The sequence below is a fragment of the Engystomops pustulosus genome, chromosome 2 (assembly GCF_040894005.1).
Source record: "Engystomops pustulosus chromosome 2, aEngPut4.maternal, whole genome shotgun sequence".
Taxonomy (NCBI): domain Eukaryota; kingdom Metazoa; phylum Chordata; class Amphibia; order Anura; family Leptodactylidae; genus Engystomops; species Engystomops pustulosus.
The window spans coordinates 15,300,467-15,326,282 of record NC_092412.1 but is presented as its reverse complement, the minus strand read 5'-3'; the positions used below and the strand labels follow the sequence as shown (position 1 = coordinate 15,326,282).

Sequence of the window (25,816 nt, the reverse complement as noted above, 5' to 3'; positions counted from 1 at the left end):
GTGTATAATCTGTATGTAGTGATCTCCTCCTAGTGGTGGTGTATAATCTGTATGAAGTGATCTCCTCCTAGTGTTGGTGTATAATCTTTATGTAAGGAGCTCCCCCTAGTGGTGGTGTATAATGTGTATGTAGTGATCTCCCCCTAGTGGTGGTGTATAATCTGTATGTAGTGAGCTCCTCCTAGAGGTGGTGTATAATCTGTACGTAGTGACCTCCCCCTAGTGGTGGTGTATATTCTGTATGAAGTGATCTCCTCCTAGTGGTGGTGTATAATCTGTATGTAGTGATCTCCCCCTAGTGGTGGTGTATAATCTGTATGTAGTGATCTCCCCCTAGTGGTGGTGTATAATCTATATGTAGTGAGCTGCCCCTAGTGGTGGTGTATAATCTGTATGTAGTGAGCTCCTCCTAGTGGTGGTGTATAATCTGTATGTAGTGAGCTCCCACTAGTGGTGGTGTATAATCTGTATGTAGTGATCTGCCCCTAGTGGTGGTGTATAATGTGTATGTAGTGATCTCCTCCTAGTGGTGCTGTATAATCTGTACGTAGTGATTTCCTCCTAGTGGTGGTGTATAATCTGTATGTAGTGAGCTCCCCCTAGTGGTGGCTGTATAATCTGTATGTAGTGAGCTCCCCCTAGTGGTGGTGTATATTCTGTATGTAGTGAGCTCCCCCTAGTGGTGGTGTATAATCTGTATGTAGTGAGCTCCCCCTAGTGGTGGTGTATAATCTGTATGTAGTGAGCTCCCCCTAGTGGTGGTGTATATTCTGTATGAAGTGATCTCCTCCTAGTGGTGGTGTATAATCTGTATGTAGTGATCTCCTCCTAGTGGTGGTGTATAATCTGTATGAAGTGATCTCCTCCTAGTGGTGGTGTATAATCTGTATGTAGTGAGCTCCCCCTAGTTTTGGTGTATATTCTGTATGAAGTGATCTCCTCCTAGTGGTGGTGTATAATCTGTATGTAGTGATCTCCTCCTAGTGGTGGTGTATAATCTGTATGTAGTGAGCTCCCCCTAGTGGTGGTGTATAATCTGTATGTAGTGAGCTCCCCCTAGTGGTGGTGTATAATCTGTATGAAGTGATCTCCCCCTAGTGGTGGTGTATAATCTGTATGTAGTGATCTCCCCCTAGTGGTGGTGTATAATCTGTATGTAGTGAGCTCCCCCTAGTGGTGGTGTATAATCTGTATGTAGTTATCTCCCCCTAGTGGTGGTGTATAATCTGTATGTAGTGAGCTCCCCCTAGTGGTGGCTGTATAATCTGTATGAAGTGATCTCCTCCTAGTGGTGGTGTATAATCTGTATGTAGTGATCTCCCCCTAGTGGTGGTGTATAATCTGTATGTAGTGAGCTCCTCCTAGTGGTGGTGTATAATCTGTATGTAGTGAGCTCCCCCTAGTGGTGGTGTATAATCTGTATGTAGTTATCTCCCCCTAGTGGTGGTGTATAATCTGTATGTAGTGAGCTCCCCCTAGTGGTGGTGTATAATCTGTATGTAGTGAGCTCCCCCTAGTGGTGGTGTATAATCTGTATGTAGTGAGATCCCCCTAGTGGTGGCTGTATAATATGTATGTAGTGATCTCCCTCTAGTGGTGGTGTATAATCTGTATGTAGTGATCTCCTCCTAGTGGTGGTGTATAATCTGTATGTAGTGAGATCCCCCTAGTGGTGATGTATAATCTGTATGTAGTGATCTCCCCCTAGTGGTGGTGTATAATCTGTATGTAGTGAGCTCCCCCTAGTGGTGGTGTATAATCTGTATGTAGTGAGCTCCCCCTAGTGGTGGCTGTATAATATGTATGTAGTGAGCTCCCCCTAGTGGTGGTGTATAATCTGTATGTAGTGATCTCCCCCTAGTGGTGGTGTATAATCTGTATGTAGTGAGCTCCCCCTAGTGGTGGTGTATAATCTGTATGTAGTGATCTCCCCCTAGTGGTGGTGTATAATCTGTATGTAGTGAGCTCCCCCTAGTGGTGGTGTATAATCTGTATGTAGTGATCTCCCCCTAGTGGTGGTGTATAATCTGTATGTAGTGAGCTCCCCCTAGTGGTGGTGTATAATCTGTATGTAGTGATCTCCCCCTAGTGGTGGTGTATAATCTGTATGTAGTGAGCTCCCCCTAGTGGTGGTGTATAATCTGTATGTAGTGAGCTCCCCCTAGTGGTGGTGTATAATGTGTATGTAGTGATCTCCCCCTAGTGGTGGTGTATAATCTGTATGTAGTGAGCTCCCCCTAGTGGTGGTGTATAATCTGTATGTAGTGATCTCCCCCTAGTGGTGGTGTATAATCTGTATGTAGTGATCTCCCTCTAGTGGTGGTGTATAATCTGTATGTAGTGAGCTCCCCCTAGTGGTGGTGTATAATCTGTATGTAGTGATCTCCCCCTAGTGGTGGTGTATAATCTGTATGTAGTGAGCTCCCCCTAGTGGTGGTGTATAATCTGTATGTAGTGATCTCCCCCTAGTGGTGGTGTATAATCTGTGTGTAGCAGTGGTGAGGGCGGGGCCATATACACGCAGTGAGATAATGCTATAATGTCGCTCCTGGATGAGATGATAATGAATTGTTCCGGATTGATTAACACTTTCCTGCAATCAATGTACAGGAAGCAGTTAGAGGCGATCGACCGCAGAACATGAGCCATTAAACAGCGTGATCCGGGGCCGGGGGCCGCACTCTGTAGCCTCAGGATTTCATCGAATATTAAACCTGTACAATTTATAATAACCGGAGCAGCGCTCATTTACTCCAGAGCTGCGCTCATCACCGAGTACAGCACACACCGGGGAAGGGGACAATACAGATGAGGAGGAGAGGCTCTTATATATGGGGTCTGAGAGGGGAGAGGCTCTTATATATGGGGTCTCAGAGGGGGGAGGCTCTTATATACGGGGGTCTCAGAGGGGGGAGGCTCTTATATATGGGGTCTCAGAGGGGGGAGGCTCTTATATATGGGGTCTCAGAGGGGGGAGGCTCTTATATATAGGGTCTTAGAGGGGGAGGCTCTTATATATGGGGGTCTCAGAAGGGGAGGCTCTTATATATGGGGTGTCAGAGGGGGAGGCTCTTATATATGGGGTGTCAGAGGGGGGAGGCTCTTATATACGGGGGTCTCAGAGGGGGGAGGCTCTTATATACGGGGGTCTCAGAGGGTTGAGGCTCTTATATATGGGGTCTCAGAGGGGGGAGGCTCTTATATATGGGGTCTCAGAGGGGGGAGGCTCTTATATATAGGGTCTTAGAGGGGGAGGCTCTTATATATGGGGGTCTCAGAAGGGGAGGCTCTTATATATGGGGTGTCAGAGGGGGAGGCTCTTATATATGGGGTGTCAGAGGAGGGAGGCGTTTATTAATGGGGTGTCAGAGGGGGAGGCTCTAATATATGGGGTGTCAGAGGAGGGAGGCGTTTATTAATGGGGTGTCAGAGGGGGGAGGCTCTTATATATGGGGTGTCAGAGGGGGGGTCTTATATATGGGGTGTCAGAGGGGGGAGGCTCTTATATATGGGGTGTCAGAGGGGGGAGGCTCTTATATATGGGGTGTCAGAGGGGGGAGGTTCTTATATATGGGGTGTCAGAGGGGGGAGGCTCTTATTAATGGGGTGTCAGAGGGGGAGGCTCTTATATACGGGGGTCTCAGAGGGGGGAGGCTCTTATTAATGGGGTGTCAGAGGGGGGAGGCTCTTATATATGGGGTGTCAGAGGGGGGAGGCTCTTATATATGGGGTGTCAGAGGGGGGAGGCTATTATATATGGGGTCTCAGAGGGGGGAGGCTCATATATACGGGGGTCTCAGAGGGGGGAGGCTGTTATTAATGGGGTGCCAGAGGGGGAGCTCTTATATACAGGGTCTCGGAGGGGGGAGGCTCCCTGTATATAGGGTCTCGGAGGGGGGAGGCTCTAATATACAGGGTCTCGGAGGGGGGAGGCTGTTATTAATGGGGTGCCAGTGGGGGAGCTCTTATATACAGGGTCTCGGAGGGGGGAGGCTCCCTGTATATAGGGTATCGGAGGGGGGAGGCTCTAATATACAGGGTCTCGGAGGGGGGAGGCTCCCTGTATACAGGGTCTCGGAGGGGGGAGGCTCTTATATACAGGGTCTCGGAGGGGGGAGGCTATCTGTATACAGGGTCTCGGAGGGGGGAGGCTGCCTGTATACAGGGTCTCGGAGGGGGGAGGCTCCCTGTATACAGGGTCTCGGAGGGGGGAGGCTGCCTGTATACAGGGTCTCGGAGGGGGGAGGCTCCCTGTATACAGGGTCTCGGAGGGGGGAGGCTGCCTGTATACAGGGTCTCGGAGGGGGGAGGCTCCCTGTATACAGGGTCTCGGAGGGGGGAGGCTCTTATATACAGGGTCTCGGAGGGGGGAGGCTCTTATATACAGGGTCTCGAAGGGGGGAAGCTCTTATATACAGGGTCTCGGAGGGGGGAGGCTCTTATATACAGGGTCTCGGAGGGGGGAGGCTCCCTGTATACAGGGTCTCGGAGGGGGGAGGCTCCCTGTATACAGGGTCTCGGAGGGGGGAGGCTCCCTGTATACAGGGTCTCGGAGGGGGGAGGCTCTTATATACAGGGTCTCGGAGGGGGGAGGCTCTTATATACAGGGTCTCGGAGGGGGGAGGCTCCCTGTATACAGGGTCTCGGAGGGGGGAGGCTCCCTGTATACAGGGTCTCGGAGGGGGGAGGCTCCCTGTATACCACGTCTCCATGTCTCCGGACATCCCGGCACGTCTGTCTCCTGTGCCCCCACCCCCCTTCCCCCTTCCCCCGGTAATAACATAAATCAATTTCTCCTCCAGTCATTTCTCTCCATTTAGTAAAAGTGATTTATTCCAGAAGCCGAAAGGAGGGAGAGGATGAGATACACAGCTCCGCAGACTGTACCACACAGGAGAGGATGAGATACACAGCTCCGCACTGTATCACACAGGAGAGGATGAGATACACTGCTCCGCACTGTATCACACAGGAGAGGATGAGATACACAGCTCCGCACTGTATCACACAGGAGAGGATGAGATACACAGCTCCGCACTGTATCACACAGGAGAGGATGAGATACACAGCTCCGCACTGTATCACACAGGAGAGGATGAGATACACAGCTCCGCACTGTATCACACAGGAGAGGATGAGATACACAGCTCCGCACTGTATCACACAGGAGAGGATGAGATACACAGCTCCGCACTGTATCACACAGGAGAGGATGAGATACACAGCTCCGCACTGTATCACACAGGAGAGGATGAGATACACTGCTCCGCAGACTGTACCACACAGGAGAGGATGAGATACACTGCTCCGCAGACTGTACCACACAGGAGAGGATGAGATACACAGCTCCGCACTGTATCACACAGGAGAGGATGAGATACACTGCTCCGCACTGTATCACACAGGAGAGGATGAGATACACAGCTCCGCACTGTATCACACAGGAGAGGATGAGATACACAGCTCCGCACTGTATCACACAGGAGAGGATGAGATACACAGCTCCGCACTGTATCACACAGGAGAGGATGAGATACACAGCTCCGCACTGTATCACACAGGAGAGGATGAGATACACAGCTCCGCACTGTATCACACAGGAGAGGATGAGATACACAGCTCGGCAGACTGTATCATACAGGAGAGGATGAGATACACAGCTCCGCAGACTGTATCACACAGGAGAGGATGAGATACACTGCTCCGCAGGCTGTACTACACAGGAGAGGATGAGATACACAGCTCCGCACTGTATCACACAGGAGAGGATGAGATACACAGCTCCGCACTGTATCACACAGGAGAGGATGAGATACACAGCTCCGCAGACTGTACCACACAGGATAGGATTAGATACACAGCTCCGCACTGTATCACACAGGAGAGGATGAGATACACTGCTCCGCACTGTATCACACAGGAGAGGATGAGATACACTGCTCCGCACTGTATCACACAGGAGAGGATGAGATACACAGCTCCGCACTGTATCACACAGGAGAGGATGAGATACACTGCTCTGCACTGTATCACACAGGAGAGGATGAGATACACAGCTCCGCACTGTATCACACAGGAGAGGATGAGATACACTGCTCTGCACTGTATCACACAGGAGAGGATGAGATACACTGCTCCGCACTGTATCACACAGCAGAGGATGCGATACACTGCTCCGCACTGTATCACACAGGAGAGGATGAGATACACAGCTCCGCACTGTATCACACAGGAGAGGATGAGATACACTGCTCCGCACTGTATCACACAGGAGAGGATGAGATACACAGCTCTGCACTGTATCACACAGGAGAGGATGAGATACACATCTCCTCAGACTGTATCACACAGGAGAGGATGAGATACACATCTCCTCAGACTGTATCACACGGGATTAGATACACAGCGCAGCAGACAGTATCACACAGGAGAGGATGAGATACACAGCTCCACAGACTGTATCACACAGGAGAGGATGAGATACACATCTCCTCAGACTGTATCACACGGGATTAGATACACAGCGCAGCAGACAGTATCACACAGGAGAGGATGAGATACACAGCTCAGCACACAGTATCACACAGGAGAGGATTAGATACACATCTCAGCAGACTGTATCACACAGGATAGGATTAGATACACAGCTCAGCAGACAGTATCACACAGGAGAGGATGAGATACACAGCTCCACAGACTGTATCACACAGGAGAGGATGAGATACACATCTCCTCAGACTGTATCACACGGGATTAGATACACAGCGCAGCAGACAGTATCACACAGGAGAGGATGAGATACACAGCTCAGCACACAGTATCACACAGGGTAGGATTAGATACACAGCTCAGCAGACTGTATCACACAGGATAGGATTAGATACACAGCTCAGCAGACAGTATCACATAGGATTAGATACACAGCTCAGCAGCCAGTATCACACAGGATAGGATTAGATACACAGCTCAGCAGTCAGTATCACACAGGCTAGGATTAGATACACAGCTCAGCAGATAGTATCACACAGCATAGGATTAGATACACAGCTCAGCAGACAGTATCACACAGGATAGGATTAGATACACAGCTCAGAAGACAGTATCACACAGGATGGGATTAGATACACAGCTCAGCAGACAGTATCAAACAGGATAGGATTAGATACACAGCTCAGCAGACAGTATCACACAGGATAGGATTAGATACACAGCTCAGCAGACAGTATCACACAGGATAGGATTAGATACACAGCTCAGCAGACAGTATCACACAGGATGGGATTAGATACACAGCTCAGCAGACAGTATCAAACAGGATAGGATTAGATACACAGCTCAGCAGACAGTATCACACAGGATAGGATTAGATACACAGCTCAGCAGACAGTATCACACAGGATAGGATTAGATACACAGCTCAGCAGTCAGTATCACACAGGAGAGGATTAGATACACAGCTCAGCAGATAGTATCACACAGAATAGGATTAGATACACAGCTCAGCAGACAGTATCACACAGGATAGGATTAGATACATAGCTCAGCAGACAGTATCACACAGGATAGGATTAGATACACAGCTCAGCAGACAGTATCACACAGGATAGGATTAGATACACAGCTCAGCAGACAGTATCACACAGGATAGGATTAGATACACAGCTCAGCAGCCAGTATCACACAGGATAGGATTAGATACACAGCTCAGCAGACAGTATCACACAGGATAGGATTAGATACACAGCTCAGCAGACTGTATCACACAGGATGGGATTAGATACACAGCTCAGCAGACAGTATCAAACAGGATAGGATTAGATACACAGCTCAGCAGACAGTATCACACAGGATAGGATTAGATACACAGCTCAGCAGACAGTATCACACGGGAGAGGATTAGATACACAGCTCAGCACACTGTATCACACAGGAGAGGATTAGATACACAGCTCAGCAGGCAGTATCACACAGGATAGGATTAGATACACAGCTCAGCAGACAGTGTCACACAGGATAGGATTAGATACACAGCGAAGCAGACAGTATCACACAGGATAGGATTAGATACACAGCTCAACAGACAGTATCACACGAGATGGGATTAGATACACAGTTTAGCAGACAGTATCACACAGGATAGGATTAGATACACAGCTCAGCAGGCAGTATCACACAGGATAGGATTAGATACACAGCACAGCAGACAGTATCACACAGGATAGGATTAGATACACATCTCCGCACACTGTATCACACAGGATAGGATTAGATACACAGCTCAGCAGTCAGTATCACACAGGATAGGATTAGATACACAGCTCAGCAGGCAGTATCACACAGGATAGGATTAGATACACAGCTCAGCAGGCAGTATCACACAGGATAGGATTAGATACACAGCTCAGCAGGCAGTATCACACAGGATAGGATTAGATACACAGCTCAGCAGGCTGTATCACACAAGATAGGATTAGATACACATCTCAGCAGCCAGTATCACACAGGAGAGGATTAGATACACAGCTCAGCAGGCAGTATCACACAGGATAGGATTAGATACACAGCTCAGCAGGCAGTATCACACAGGATAGGATTAGATACACAGCTCAGCAGGCAGTATCACACAGGAGAGGATTAGATACACAGCTCAGCAGGCAGTATCACACAGGATAGGATTAGATACACAGCTCAGCAGACAGTATCACACAGGATAGGATTAGATACACAGCTCAGCAGACAGTATCACACAGGATAGTATTAGATACACAGCTCAGCAGACAGTATCACACAGGATAGGATTAGATACACAGCTCAGCAGGCAGTATCACACAGGATAGGATTAGATACACAGCTCAGCAGACAGTATCACACAGGATAGTATTAGATACACAGCTCAGCAGACAGTATCACACAGGATAGTATTAGATACACAGCTCAGCAGCCAGTATCACACAGGAGAGGATTAGATACACAGCTCAGCAGACAGTATCACACAGGATAGGATTAGATACACAGCTCAGCAGGCAGTATCACACAGGATAGGATTAGATACACAGCTCAGCAGGCAGTATCACACAGGATAGGATTAGATACACAGCTCAGCAGGCAGTATCACACAGGAGAGGATTAGATACACAGCTCAGCAGGCAGTATCACACAGGATAGGATTAGATACACAGCTCAGCAGACAGTATCACACAGGATAGGATTAGATACACAGCTCAGCACACTGTATCACACAGGATAGGATTAGATACACCGCTCAGCAGACAGTATCACACAGGATAGGATTAGATACACAGCTCAGCAGACAGTATCACACAGGATAGGATTAGATACACAGCTCAGCAGACAGTATCACACAGGATGGGATTAGATACACAGCTCAGCAGACAGTATCACACAGGATAGTATTAGATACACAGCTCAGCAGGCAGTATCACACAGGATAGGATTAGATACACAGCTCAGCAGGCAGTATCACACAGGATAGGATTAGATACACAGCTCAGCAGACAGTATCACACAGGATAGGATTAGATACACAGCTCAGCAGACAGTATCACACAGGATAGGATTAGATACACAGCTCAGCAGGCAGTATCACACAGGATAGGATTAGATACACAGCTCGGCAGACAGTATCACACAGGAGAGGATTAGATACACAGCTCAGCAGACAGTATCACACAGGATAGTATTAGATACACAGCTCAGCAGACAGTATCACACATGATAGGATTAGATACACAGCTCAGCAGGCAGTATCACACATGATAGGATTAGATACACAGCTCAGCAGGCAGTATCACACAGGATAGGATTAGATACACAGCTCAGCAGACAGTATCACACAGGATAGAATTAGATACACAGCTCAGCAGACAGTATCACACAGGATAGGATTAGATACACAGCTCAGCAGACAGTATCACACAGGAGAGGATTAGATACACAGCTCAGCAGACAGTATCACACAGGATAGGATGAGATACACAGCTCAGCAGGCAGTATCACACAGGATAGGATTAGATACACAGCTCAGCAGACAGTATCACACAGGATAGGATTAGATACACAGCTCAGCAGGCAGTATCACACAGGATAGGATTAGATACACAGCTCAGCAGACAGTATCACACAGGATAGGATTAGATACACAGCTCAGCAGGCAGTATCACACAGGATAGGATTAGATACACAGCTCAGCAGGCAGTATCACACAGGATAGGATTAGATACACAGCTCAGCAGGCAGTATCACACAGGATAGGATTAGATACACAGCTCAGCAGACAGTATCACACAGGATAGGATTAGATACACAGCTCAGCAGGCAGTATCACACAGGATAGGATTAGATACACAGCTCAGCAGGCAGTATCACACAGGATAGGATTAGATACACAGCTCAGCAGGCAGTATCACACAGGGTAGGATTAGATACACAGCTCAGCAGACAGTATCACACAGGATTGGATTAGATACACAGCTCAGCAGTCAGTATCACACAGGATAGGATTAGATAAACATCTCAGCAGACAGTATCACACATGATAGGATTAGATACACAGTGAAGCAGACAGTATCACACAGGATAGGATTAGATACACAGCTCAGCAGGCAGTATCACACATGATAGGATTAGATACACAGCTCAGCAGACAGTATCACACAGGAGAGGATTAGATACACAGCTCAGCAGACAGTATCACACAGGATAGGATTAGATACACAGCTCAGCAGGCAGTATCACACAGGATAGGATTAGATACACATCTCCGCACACAGTATCACACAGGATAGGATTAGATACACAGCTCGGCAGACAGTATCACACAGGATAGGATTAGATACACAGCTCAGCAGGCAGTATCACACAGGATAGGATTAGATACACATCTCCGCACACTGTATCACACAGGAGAGGATTAGATACACATCTCCGCACACTGTATCACACAGGAGAGGATTAGATACACAGCTCAGCAGTCCCCCGGTGCTCGGATTATAATGACATTCTGTTTTTGTAGTTACATATTTGCCTTCTCTCTGCTTTCTTGGGTAAAAGCTCCCATTTCTTATTAATGGAGAATACATTAGGCGCGGGGCGAGGTGACGGGGACGGCTCGTACCAAATTCCATTAAATCCTGAAATTGTTCAAAGGGGAAAAGAAAGATTCATTTATTTAGATGTTAAATATACATCTCCGGGCCTGGAGGGAGATGGAATATTAAACGCTCTCCATGTCGGGGGATGGGGGGGGGGGGGGGGGGCTTTTATTTTTTTCGCAGTTTTTTGTTTCACTTTACATATAAAATAAGACTAAAGGCTCCGACAACAGAGGACGCGGACAGATCGCCGCGGTGTCTGCATCACTGGCGCCACTAAGGCTTTTACACAGGTTTTAGGCTGATTTTTTGACTAGTATGAAAAAGGGGTGTGGTCTCCAAAAAGAGGGCGTGTCAAACATGGCCGAAATATACAAGTATATGATCTCTGACTAGGATGGACACGGTACAACAAATGCTGCAAGCTGAATCCTGGAGAGGTTATCATTCTGTGATCTGTGCAGAGACTACACAGAGCGGCCCCTGTGCACACCCCCTGTATGTGCCGCCTGTATGCATCCCCTGTATACGCCCCCTGTGTGTGCCCCCTGTATACACCCCCTGTGTGTGCCCCCTGTATACGCCCCCTGTGTGTGCCCCCTGTATACGCCCCCTGTGTGTGCCCCCTGTATACACCCCCTGTATGTGCCGCCTGTATGCATCCCCTGTATACGCCCCCTGTGTGTGCCCCCTGGATTCACCCCTGTGCACACCCCCTGTATGTGCCGCCTGTATGCATCCCCTGTATACGCCCCCTGTGTGTGCCCCCTGTATACGCCCCCTGTATACACCCCCTGTATGTGCCGCCTGTATGCATCCCCTGTATACGCCCCCTGTGTGTGCCCCCTGTATACGCCCCCTGTATACACCCCCTGTATGTGCCGCCTGTATGCATCCCCTGTATACGCCCCCTGTGTGTGCCCCCTGGATTCACCCCTGTGCACACCCCCTGTATGTGCCGCCTGTATGCATCCCCTGTATACGCCCCCTGTGTGTGCCCCCTGGATTCACCCCTGTATACACCCCCTGTATGTGCCGCCTGTATGCATCCCCTGTATACGCCCCCTGTGTGTGCCCCCTGGATTCACCCCTGTATACACCCCCTGTATGTGCCGCCTGTATGCATCCCCTGTATACGCCCCCTGTGTGTGCCCCCTGGATTCACCCCTGTGCACACCCCCTGTATGTGCCGCCTGTATGCATCCCCTGTATACGCCCCCTGTGTGTGCCCCCTGGATTCACCCCTGTGCACACCCCCTGTATGTGCCGCCTGTATGCATCCCCTGTATACGCCCCCTGTGTGTGCCCCCTGGATTCACCCCTGTATACACCCCCTGTATGTGCCGCCTGTATGCATCCCCTGTATACGCCCCCTGTGTGTGCCCCCTGGATTCACCCCTGTATACACCCCCTGTATGTGCCGCCTGTATGCATCCCCTGTATACGCCCCCTGTATACGCCCCCTGTGTGTGCCCCCTGGATTCACCCCTGTGCACACCCCCTGTATGTGCCGCCTGTATGCATCCCCTGTATACGCCCCCTGTGTGTGCCCCCTGGATTCACCCCTGTGCACACCCCCTGTATGTGCCGCCTGTATGCATCCCCTGTATACGCCCCCTGTGTGTGCCCCCTGGATTCACCCCTGTGCACACCCCCTGTATGTGCCGCCTGTATGCATCCCCTGTATACGCCCCCTGTGTGTGCCCCCTGGATTCACCCCTGTATACACCCCCTGTGTGTGCCGCCTGTATGCATCCCCTGTATACGCCCCCTGTGTGTGCCCCCTGGATTCACCCCTGTATACACCCCCTGTATGTGCCGCCTGTATGCATCCCCTGTATACGCCCCCTGTGTGTGCCCCCTGGATTCACCCCTGTGCACACCCCCTGTATGTGCCGCCTGTATGCATCCCCTGTATACGCCCCCTGTGTGTGCCCCCTGGATTCACCCCTGTATACACCCCCTGTGTGTGCCCCCTGTATTCACCCCTGTATACACCCCCTGTATACGTCCCCTGTGTGTGCCCCCTGTATACGCCCCCTGTGTGTGCCCCCTGGATTCACCCCTGTATACACCCCCTGTGTGTGCCCCCTGTATACGCCCCCTGTGTGTGCCCCCTGTATACGCACCCTGTGTGTGCCCCCCTGTATACGCCCCCTGTATACGCCCCCTGTATACGCCCCCTGTGTGTGCCCCCCTGTATACGCCCCCTGTGTGTGCCCCCTGTATACGCCCCCTGTGTGTGCCCCCTGTATACGCCCCCTGTGTGTGCCCCCTGGATTCACCCCTGTATACACCCCCTGTGTGTGCCCCCTGTATTCACCCCTGTATACACCCCCTGTGTGTGCCCCCTGTGTGTGCCCCCTGTATACGCCCCCTGTGTGTGCCCCCCTGTATACGCCCCCTGTATACGCCCCCTGTGTGTGCCCCCTGTATACGCCCCCTGTGTGTGCCCCCTGTATACGCCCCCTGTGTGTGCCCCCTGTATTCACCCCCCTGTATGTGCATTTAACCAGTATACACCTCCATATAACCAGTATATACCTCCATATAACCAGTATACACCTCCATATAACCAGTATATACCCCATATAACCAGTATACACCTCCATATAACCAGTATACACCTCCATATAACCAGTATATACCTCCATATAACCAGTATACACCTCCATATAACCAGTATACACCTCCATATAACCAGTATACACCTCCATATAACCAGTATACACCTCCATATAACCAGTATATACCCCATATAACCAGTATACACCTCCATATAACCAGTATATACCCCCATATAACCAGTATACACCTCCATATAACCAGTATATATCATCATATAACCAGTATACACCTCCATATAACCAGTATACACCTCCATATAACCAGTATACACCTCCATATAACCAGTATATACCTCCATATAACCAGTATACACCTCCATATAACCAGTATATACCCCATATAACCAGTATATACCCCATATAACCAGTATATACCTCCATATAACCAGTATACACCTCCATATAACCAGTATACACCTCCATATAACCAGTATATACCCCATATAACCAGTATACACCTCCATATAACCAGTATACACCTCCATATAACCAGTATATATCATCATATAACCAGTATACACCTCCATATAACCAGTATACACCTCCATATAACCAGTATACACCTCCATATAACCAGTATATACCTCCATATAACCAGTATACACCTCCATATAACCAGTATACACCTCCATATAACCAGTATACACCTCCATATAACCAGTATATACCTCCATATAACCAGTATACACCTCCATATAACCAGTATATACCCCATATAACCAGTATACACCTCCATATAACCAGTATACACCTCCATATAACCAGTATACACCTCCATATAACCAGTATACACCTCCATATAACCAGTATACACCTCCATATAACCAGTATACACCTCCATATAACCAGTATATACCCCATATAACCAGTATACACCTCCATATAACCAGTATACACCTCCATATAACCAGTATATATCATCATATAACCAGTATATACCCATATAACCAGTATACACCTCCATATAACCAGTATACACCTCCATATAACCAGTATATACCCCATATAACCAGTATACACCTCCATATAACCAGTATATACCTCCATATAACCAGTATACACCTCCATATAACCAGTATATACCTCCATATAACCAGTATATACCCCATATAACCAGTATACACCTCCATATAACCAGTATACACCTCCATATAAGCAGTATACACCTCCATATAACCAGTATATACCCCATATAACCAGTATATACCTCCATATAACCAGTATATATCATCATATAACCAGTATATACCTCCATATAACCAGTATATACCTCCATATAACCAGTATATACCCCATATAACCAGTATACACCTCCATATAACCAGTATACACCTCCATATAACCAGTATACACCTCCATATAACCAGTATACACCTCCATATAACCAGTATATACCTCCATATAACCAGTATACACCTCCATATAACCAGTATACACCTCCATATAACCAGTATACACCCCATATAACCAGTATACACCTCCATATAACCAGTATACACCTCCATATAACCAGTATATACCCCATATAACCAGTATACACCTCCATATAACCAGTATACACCTCCATATAAGCAGTATACACCTCCATATAACCAGTATATACCCCATATAACCAGTATATACCCCATATAACCAGTATATACCTCCATATAACCAGTATATACCTCCATATAACCAGTATATACCCCATATAACCAGTATATACCTCCATATAACCAGTATATACCTCCATATAACCAGTATATACCTCCATATAACCAGTATACACCTCCATATAACCAGTATATACCTCCATACAACCAGTATACACCTCCATATAACCAGTATATACCTCCATATAACCAGTATACACCTCCATATAACCAGTATACACCTCCATATAACCAGTATACACCTCCATATAACCAGTATACACCTCCATATAACCAGTATACACCTCCATATAACCAGTATATACCTCCATATAACCAGTATATATCATCATATAACCAGTATACACCTCCATATAACCAGTATATATCATCATATAACCAGTATACACCTCCATATAACCAGTATATACCTCCATATAACCAGTATATACCTCCATATAACCAGTATATATCATCATATAACTAGTATACACCTCCATATAACCAGTATATACCTACATATAACCAGTATACACCTCCATATAACCAGTATACACCTCAATATAAGCAGTATACACCTCCATATAACCAGTATATACCCCATATAACCAGTATATACCTCCATATAACCAGTATATACCTCCATATAACCAGTATATACCTCCATATAACCAGTATATACCTCCATATAACCAGTATACACCCCCATATAACCAGTATATACCTCCATATAACCAGTATATACCTCCATATAACCAGTATATACCTCCATATAACCAGTATACACCTCCATATAACCAGTATATACCTCCATATAACCAGTATACACCTCCATATAACCAGTATACACCTCCATATAACCAGTATATACCTCCATATAACCAGTATATACCTCCATATAACCAGTATATACCTCCATATAACCAGTATATACCTCCATATAACCAGTATACACCTCCATATAACCAGTATACACCTCCATATAACCAGTATATACCTCCATATAACCAGTATATACCTCCATATAACCAGTATATACCTCCATATAACCAGTATATACCTCCATATAACCAGTATACACCTCCATATAACCAGTATACACCTCCATATAACCAGTATACACCTCCATATAACCAGTATACACCTCCATATAACCAGTATACACCTCCATATAACCAGTATATACCTCCATATAACCAGTATATACCTCCATATAACCAGTATATACCTCCATATAACCAGTATATACCTCCATATAACCAGTATACACCTCCATATAACCAGTATACACCTCCATATAACCAGTATATACCTCCATATAACCAGTATATACCTCCATATAACCAGTATATACCTCCATATAACCAGTATATACCTCCATATAACCAGTATACACCTCCATATAACCAGTATACACCTCCATATAACCAGTATATACCTCCATATAACCAGTATACACCTCCATATAACCAGTATATACCTCCATATAACCAGTATATACCTCCATATAACCAGTATATACCTCCATATAACCAGTATATACCTCCATATAACCAGTATATACCTCCATATAACCAGTATACACCTCCATATAACCAGTATACACCTCCATATAACCAGTATATACCTCCATATAACCAGTATATACCTCCATATAACCAGTATATACCTCCATATAACCAGTATATACCTCCATATAACCAGTATACACCTCCATATAACCAGTATACACCTCCATATAACCAGTATACACCTCCATATAACCAGTATATACCCCATATAACCAGTATATACCTCCATATAACCAGTATACACCTCCATATAACCAGTATATACCTCCATATAACCAGTATATACCTCCATATAACCAGTATATACCTCCATATAACCAGTATATACCTACATATAACCAGTATATACCTCCATATAACCAGTATACACCTGCATATAACCAGTATACACCTCCATATAACCAGTATATACCTACATATAACCAGTATATATCATCATATAACCAGTATACACCTCCATATAACCAGTATACACCTCCATATAACCAGTATATATCATCATATAACCAGTATATATCATCATATAACCAGTATACACCTCCATATAACCAGTATACACCTCCATATAACCACTATATACCCCCATATAACCAGTATACACCTCCATATAACCAGTATACACCCCTTATAAACAGTATATACCTCCATATAAACAGTATACACCTCCATATAACCAGTATACACCTCCATATAACCAGTATACACCTCCATATAACCAGTATATACCTCCATATAACCAGTATATACCTCCATATAACCAGTATATACCTACATATAACCAGTATATACCTCCATATAACCAGTATACACCTGCATATAACCAGTATACACCTCCATATAACCAGTATATATCATCATATAACCAGTATACACCTCCATATAACCAGTATACACCTCCATATAACCAGTATATATCATCATATAACCAGTATATATCATCATATAACCAGTATACACCTCCATATAACCAGTATACACCTCCATATAACCACTATATACCCCCATATAACCAGTATACACCTCCATATAACCAGTATACACCCCTTATAAACAGTATATACCTCCATATAAACAGTATACACCTCCATATAACCAGTATACACCTCCATATAACCAGTATACACCTCCATATAACCAGTATATACCCCCATATAACCAGTATATACCCCCATATAACCAGTATACACCTCCATATAACCAGTATACACCTCCAAATAACCAGTATACACCTCCATATAACCAGTATACACCTCCATATAACCAGTATACACCTCCATATAACCAGTATATACCTCCATATAACCAGTATATATCATCATATAACCAGTATATACCCATATAACCAGTATACACCTCCATATAACCAGTATATATCATCATATAACCAGTATATACCCATATAACCAGTATATACCTCCATATAACCAGTATACACCTCCGTGTTCACACTGTTGAGTAGTTGCAGTTGCTGGGGTGGTCTTACCTGAGTTTCCCTTCCTGCGGCAGCTCGTGGTAGGGGTCATCGCACACCAGGCGGCACTCGCCATCCAGCAGGTAGATGAAGGCATTGTCCTGAAATACACAGAGAGAAGGTGAGGAGTGTGGCCCCTGGGAACTACAGGGCCCCAAATTACCAAACAGGTGAATTCAACCAGAAAATTGGGGCTGGGGGGCTCACATATACTGGGTGCTAGAACCTACACTGGTACCACGACCCAATCCATAAGCTCCACACGTGTCTACGGCTTGTATCCGGCACTGCATATTACTTCCACTGAAATTATTTATATGATCAAATTATATTATGAGTTATAGCTGTAATTCCCCTTATCACCTGGTGTCAGTTGGGGCGCTGTTCCTGAAAAGCGTCATGTCCTCTTAATTCTGTACAACTCAAATTTTCAGGTCTCTTGGCAGTCCCATCCCCCATTTCCGGATGTGGGGACATCCCAGTGACCCGTATGTGGAGTGGGGTCCGATGGCCGGGGGAAGAAGGTCATTGAATTTGCCTTATTATCTCCGGAGTAAGAGGCGGACGCCATCGATTTGGATGTGAGTCAAGCCGTTTGTTTTGGCGTTTCCTGAAAAGACTTAGTGCGGACGCAGAGCATTGATCCGTCCTCATTACTCCAAACCGGAGCAGGGAGACACAGATCTATAGGTCAGGGCTAGGGTCAGAGGTCACTAGTGAATCATATATACCGCCACATAGTGCACAGGCTGCCTTCTCTGTCACTGTCCATGGTGCTGAAGGCTCCTTCTGACTTATACATCTGTTCCAGGATTGCAGCTTCTCCGAGTCACACTGCTGTGTCCTGTGCTCCCCTGGGGAGATGGGTAATATCTGTACATAGTAGCAGTGAGGCTGTGACATATGGATTATATTCCAGGATTGCAGCTTCTCCGAGTCACACTGCTGTGTCCTGTGCACCCCTGGGGAGATGGGTAATATCTGTACATAGTAGCAGTGAGGCTGTGACATATGGATTATATTCCAGGATTGCAGCTTCTCCGAGTCACACTGCTGTGTCCTGTGCTCCCCTGGGGAGATGGGTAATATCTGTACATAGTAGCAGTGAGGCTGTGACATATGGATTATATTCCAGGATTGCAGCTTCTCCGAGTCACACTGCTGTGTCCTGTGCTCCCCTGGGGAGATGGGTAATATCTGTACATAGTAGCAGTGAGGCTGTGACATATGGATTATATTCCAGGATTACAGCTTCTCCGAGTCACACTGCTGTGTCCTGTGCACCCCATGGGGAGATGGGTAATATCTGTACATAGTAGCAGTGAGACTGTGACATATGGATTATATTCCAGGATTGCAGCTTCTCCGAGTCACACTGCTGTGTCCTGTGCACCCCTGGGGAGATGGGTAATATCTGTACATAGTAGCAGTGAGGCTGTGACATATGGATTATATTCCAGGATTACAGCTTCTCCGAGTCACACTGCTGTGTCCTGTGCACCCCTGGGGAGATGGGTAATATCTGTACATAGTAGCAGTGAGGCTGTGACATATGGATTATATTCCAGGATTACAGCTTCTCCGAGTCACACTGCTGTGTCCTGTGCTCCCCTGGGGAGATGGGTAATATCTGTACATAGTAGCAGTGAGGCTGTGACATATGGATTATATTCCAGGATTGCAGCTTCTCCGAGTCACACTGCTGTGTCCTGTGCACCCCTGGGGAGATGGGTAATATCTGTACATAGTAGCAGTGAGGCTGTGACATATGGATTATATTCCAGGATTGCAGCTTCTCCGAGTCACACTGCTGTGTCCTGTGCACCCCTGGGGAGATGGGTAATATCTGTACATAGTAGCAGTGAGGCTGTGACATATGGATTATATTCCAGGATTGCAGCTTCTCCGAGTCACACTGCTGTGTCCTGTGCACCCCTGGGGAGATGGGTAATATCTGTACATAGTAGCAGTGAGGCTGTGACATGTGGATTATATTCCAGGATTGCAGCTTCTCCGAGTCACACTGCTGTGTCCTGTGCACCCCTGGGGAGATGGGTAATATCTGTACATAGTAGCAGTGAGGCTGTGACATATGGATTATATTCCAGGATTGCAGCTTCTCCGAGTCACACTGCTGTGTCCTGTGCACCCCTGGGGAGATGGGTAATATATGTACATAGTAGCAGTGAGGCTGTGACATATGGATTATATTCCAGGATTGCAGCTTCTCCGAGTCACACTGCTGTGTCCTGTGCACCCCATGGGGAGATGGGTAATATCTGTACATAGTAGCAGTGAGGCTGTGACATATGGATTATATTCCAGGATTGCAGCTTCTCCGAGTCACACTGCTGTGTCCTGTGCACCCCTGGGGAGATGGGTAATATCTGTACATAGAAGCAGTGAGGCTGTGACATATGGATTATATTCCAGGATTGCAGCTTCTCCGAGTCACACTGCTGTGTCCTGTGCACCCCATGGGGAGATGGGTAATATCTGTACATAGAAGCAGTGAGGCTGTGACATATGGATTATATTCCAGGATTACAGCCACTCGCTTTTTATACATAGTTTTTCCTCCTGTACATCTGATACTTGCTACTCCTGTAATTGTTTTCTCAGTTTTTCTCCTTTAAGCCAAAATTCTGTGCCCTGGTGCTATAAGCCATGAATCCCTTGAGTTATGGGACCCCTGAACTATGGGAGCCTGTGGTATGGGACCCCTGACGTATGGGGCCCCTGAGATATAAGCCCCCTGAGGTATGGGACCTCTTATGTATGAACCCCCCTAGTAATGGGACCCCTGAACTATGGGAGCCTGTGGTATGGGACCCCTGACGTATGGGGCCCCTGAGATATAAGCCCCCTGAGGTATGGGACCTCTTATGTATGAACCCCCCTAGTAATGGGACCCCTGAGGTACAAGTCCCTTGAGTTATGTGACCCATGAGCAATGAGACGCACAGCTAAGAGCGCCCAAGGAATGGGAACCCTGAAATATTAGCCCCCCAAGACGTGGGACCCTTGAGGTATGAGCCCCCTGTCGTATACGGGACCCCTGACATATAAGCCCCAGAAGCTAGGAGATCTCTGAGTTATGAGCCCCCCTAGGTATGGGATCCTAGAGGTATGAGTCCCTTGAGTTATGTGACCCATGATTTATGGGACCGCCAGGTATGAGCCCCCTAAGGTAAAGAACCCCTGAGATATAAGCCCCACCGAGGTATAGGACTCTTGAGGTATTAGCCGCCAAGGTATGGGACCCTTGAGGTATGATCCACCCCCCGGGGTATGAGCATCCTCTAGGTATGAGCCCCCATTAGGTATGAGCCCCCATTAGGTATGAGCCCCCATTAGGTATGAGCCCCTCAGAGGTATGAGACCCCCTGAAGTATGAGCCCCCCTGAGGTATGACCCCCCAAAGTATGGAACCCTACACAACAGACCAGGCAGCCCCCCGTGGAGTCCTCCTGGGAGACCCCCGATGTTCCTATATTGTATCTTTCCATGTTTACTTCTACATTGTTCATTAACCTTAGAAAATGTCACAATAAGAACGGAGCAGAATTCACCGACCTCCAGAGCAGCGGCTCATTCTGGGCCGGCATGTCCCTCTCTGTGGTCGCTCTGTGGACGCCCTCCTTCAGTGCCCTCCGTGTTATATCCGGGGCAGGGTATGACCCCAACTCATTCCAAATTCACCTGGAAATCCATCAGCTGTTAACCAGACAAGCTCTTCAAGAACACCCAGCACTGGTGCCTTCTCCTCCTGCCGCCCCTGTCCAAGGTGCTGAACCTTATCTTATCCTCTAATCCTAGACGATCACAGCAAACCCAACATCAAATGTCCAATTTCCCTGCAGCGCCACCACAGGAGAAATTAGGTACTACACCGCATGAAACCAAACATGTTACCCATGAGCAGCCCGGCTCTTCCAGCGCAGTGAGGAGGGTCCTGAATGACTTCTATAGGGTGGGCTCTATGGCCCCCTATCTGATCCCCGGCCATATACACATGCAGTAGTCACTGACTCCCCGTGGCCCCCGCTCCTGTAATGAAGGACATGATGGTAATTCACTCCCCATGTAGATGACTGGGAGGTGCTGATCCGCTTCCTGGGAGCGGCAGACGACTGCGGAATGACAATTGGACACTTAATAAGAGATGAGGGATCAATATGAGGCAGCGGCTCCGGCCCTTCGCCTGGCACTATTATTATCACAGGGGAACCAGATGCTCATTACACGTCTGCGGAGGGCGACCATCAGTCTCTATCCATCCCCCAGGATACAGGGGGGGCGCTCCGTGTCCTCATCACTATTACTGAGCTGCACTTCATTATCAGATCCTCAGTGACACCACAGACAGACGCCATAGTAACGCGACCCAGTATTCTGCACCCCCTGGTATGGAGGGGTCACTTATCACGTATACATGGAAAACTGGGAGTACACAAAAGGGGCCCAGTGACACTTGGGGGACAGGACAGGGACACGCTGACACTTGGGGGACAGGACAGGGACACGCTGATATTTTGGGGGACAGCACAGGGACACGCTGACACTTGGGGGACAGGACAGGGACACGCTGACACTTGGGGGGACAGGACAGGGACACGCTGACACTTGGGGGACAGGACAGGGACACGCTGACACTTGGGGGACAGGACAGGGACACGCTGACACATGGGGACAGGACAGGGACACGCTGATACTTGGGGGACAGGACAGGGACACGCTGACACATGGGGACAGGACAGGGACACGCTGATACTTGGGGGACAGGACAGGGACACACTGACACTTGGGGGACAGGACAGGGACACGCTGACACGCGGGGGGCAGGGTAGGGACACGCTGACACTTAGGGGACAGGACAGGGACACGCTGACACTTGGGGGACAGGACAGGGACACGCTGACACATGGGGACAGGACAGGGACACGCTGACACATGGGGACAGGACAGGGACACGCTGATACTTGGGGGACAGGACAGGGACACGCTGACACTTGGGGGACAGGACAGGGACACGCTGACACGCGGGGGGCAGGGTAGGGACACGCTGACACTTGGGGGAACAGGACAGGGACATGCTGACACTTGGGGTACAGGACAGGGACACGCTGACACTTGGGGGACAGGACAGGGACACGCTGACATTTGGGGGACAGGACAGGGACACGCTGACACTTGGGGGGACAGGACAGGGACACACTGACACTTGGGGGGACAGGACAGGGACACGCTGACACTTGGGGGAACAGGACAGGGACACGCTGACACTTGGGGGAACAGGACAGGGACACGCTGACACTTGGGGGAACAGGACAGGGACACGCTGACACTTGGGGGGACAGGACAGGGACACGCTGACACTTGGGGGAACAGCACAGGGACACGCTGACACTTGGGGTGCAGGACAGGGACACGCTGACACTTGGGGGACAGGACAGGGACACGCCGACACTTGGGGGTACAGGACAGGGACACGCTGACACTTGGGGGTACAGGACAGGGACACGCTGACACTTGGGGGGACAGGACAGGGACACGCTGACACTTGGGGGGACAGGACAGGGACACGCTGACACTTGGGGGGACAGGACAGGGACACGCTGACACTTGGGGGGACAAAACAGGGACACGCTGACACTTGGGGGGACAGGACAGGGACACGCTGACACTTGGGGGACAGGACAGGGACACGCTGACACTTGGGGGGACAGGACATGGACATGCTGACACTTGGGGGACAGCACAGGGACACGCTGACACTTGGGGGGACAGGACAGGGACACGCTGACACTTGGGGGGACAGGACAGGGACACGCTGACACTTGGGGGGACAGGACAGGGACACGCTGACACTTGGGGGGACAGGACAGGGACACGCTGACACTTGGGGGGACAGGACAGGGACACGCTGACACTTGGGGGACGGGACAGGGACACACTGACACTTGGGGTGCAGGACAGGGACACGCCGACACTTGGGGGGACAGGACAGGGACACGCTGACACTTGGGGTGCAGGACAGGGACACGCTGACACTTGGGGTGCAGGACAGGGACACGCTGACACTTGGGGTGCAGGACAGGGACATGCCGACACTTGGGGGGACAGGACAGGGACACGCTGACACTTGGGGTGCAGGACAGGGACACGCTGACACTTGGGGTGCAGGACAGGGACATGCTGATGTCTGGTACCCCAATATACAGTGTTTGGCTTGTAGGTTTGGAGGTTAGTGATAACATTTCCAGCACATACATTTGGAGTGGGGTTTGTTCTCCATCCGCACATCCTCATCTCCCTCCATCACACACAGTTGATCCCAATTTCATGCTCAATAAACCTTCCTATTAAAAGGCAATGACATCGGGAGCAGCAAATTCACTTGTTCCAATCTTTTGTATCCGCTATGCTATCTGCAGCGCCACCCGCCTGCCGCCCACCCGATCACCCGCCTGCCGCCCACCCGATCACCCGCCTGCTGCCCACCCGATCACCTGCCTGCCGCCCACCCGCCTCCGCCCACCCGATCACCCGCCTGCCGCCCACCCGCCTCCGCCCACCCGATCACCCGCCTGCCGCCCACCCGATCACCCGCCTGCCGCCCACCCGATCACCCGCCTGCCGCCCACCCGATCACCCGCCTGCCGCCCACCCGATCACCCGCCTGCCGCCCACCCGATCACCCGCCTGCCGCCCACCCGATCACCCGCCTCCGCCCACCCGATCATCCGCCTGCCGCCCACCCGCCTCCGCCCACCCGATCACCTGCCTGCCGCCCACCCGATCACCTGCCTGCCGCCCACCCGATCACCTGCCTGCCGCCCACCTGATCATCCGCCTGCCGCCCACCCGCCTCCGCCCACCCGATCACCTACCTGCCGCCCACCCGCCTCCGCCCACCCGATCACCTGCCTGCCGCCCACCCGATCATCCGCCTGCCGCCCACCCGATCATCCGCCCACCCGATCACCTGCCTGCCGCCCACCCGCCTCCGCCCACCCGATCACCTGCCTGCCGCCCACCTGATCATCCGCCTGCCGCCCTCCCGCCTCCGCCCACCCGATCACCTACCTGCCGCCCACCCGATCATCCGCCTGCCGCCCTCCCGCCTCCGCCCACCCGATCACCTACCTGCCGCCCACCCGATCATCCGCCTGCCGCCCACCCACTCGCTCTCCTACCACAAAAAAACCCCAGCGCTGGGCACCAATCTAGAAAATGACTTCTGTGATGTTGTGTCTTCTGCACTTTGTTACAATGTATCAGGACAGTGGATCTCTCTGTGACCAATGGCCCCTGGGTCCTGGCAGAGGGAAGGACCCTACAGGATCCACAATATCTCACGAGCCCTTTAAGGTCAGGACTGTGCCACTGCCATCTAGGACAG

The 25,816-nt window shown here is 49.0% G+C and overlaps 1 protein-coding gene across 4 annotated transcripts in view; it reads right to left on the bottom strand.

The window, feature by feature from the left end:
- The window catches only part of PDE2A (phosphodiesterase 2A), a 456,573-nt gene that overhangs the window by 161,246 nt on the left and 269,511 nt on the right, over nucleotides 1-25,816 (bottom strand). For all 4 annotated transcript variants that reach the window (XM_072133790.1, XM_072133792.1, XM_072133791.1 and 1 more), the window contains one exon: nucleotides 18,424-18,512. In XM_072133790.1, coding sequence (XP_071989891.1) covers nucleotides 18,424-18,512 — 89 coding nt within the window. The remainder of the gene's footprint in view (nucleotides 1-18,423; nucleotides 18,513-25,816) is intronic.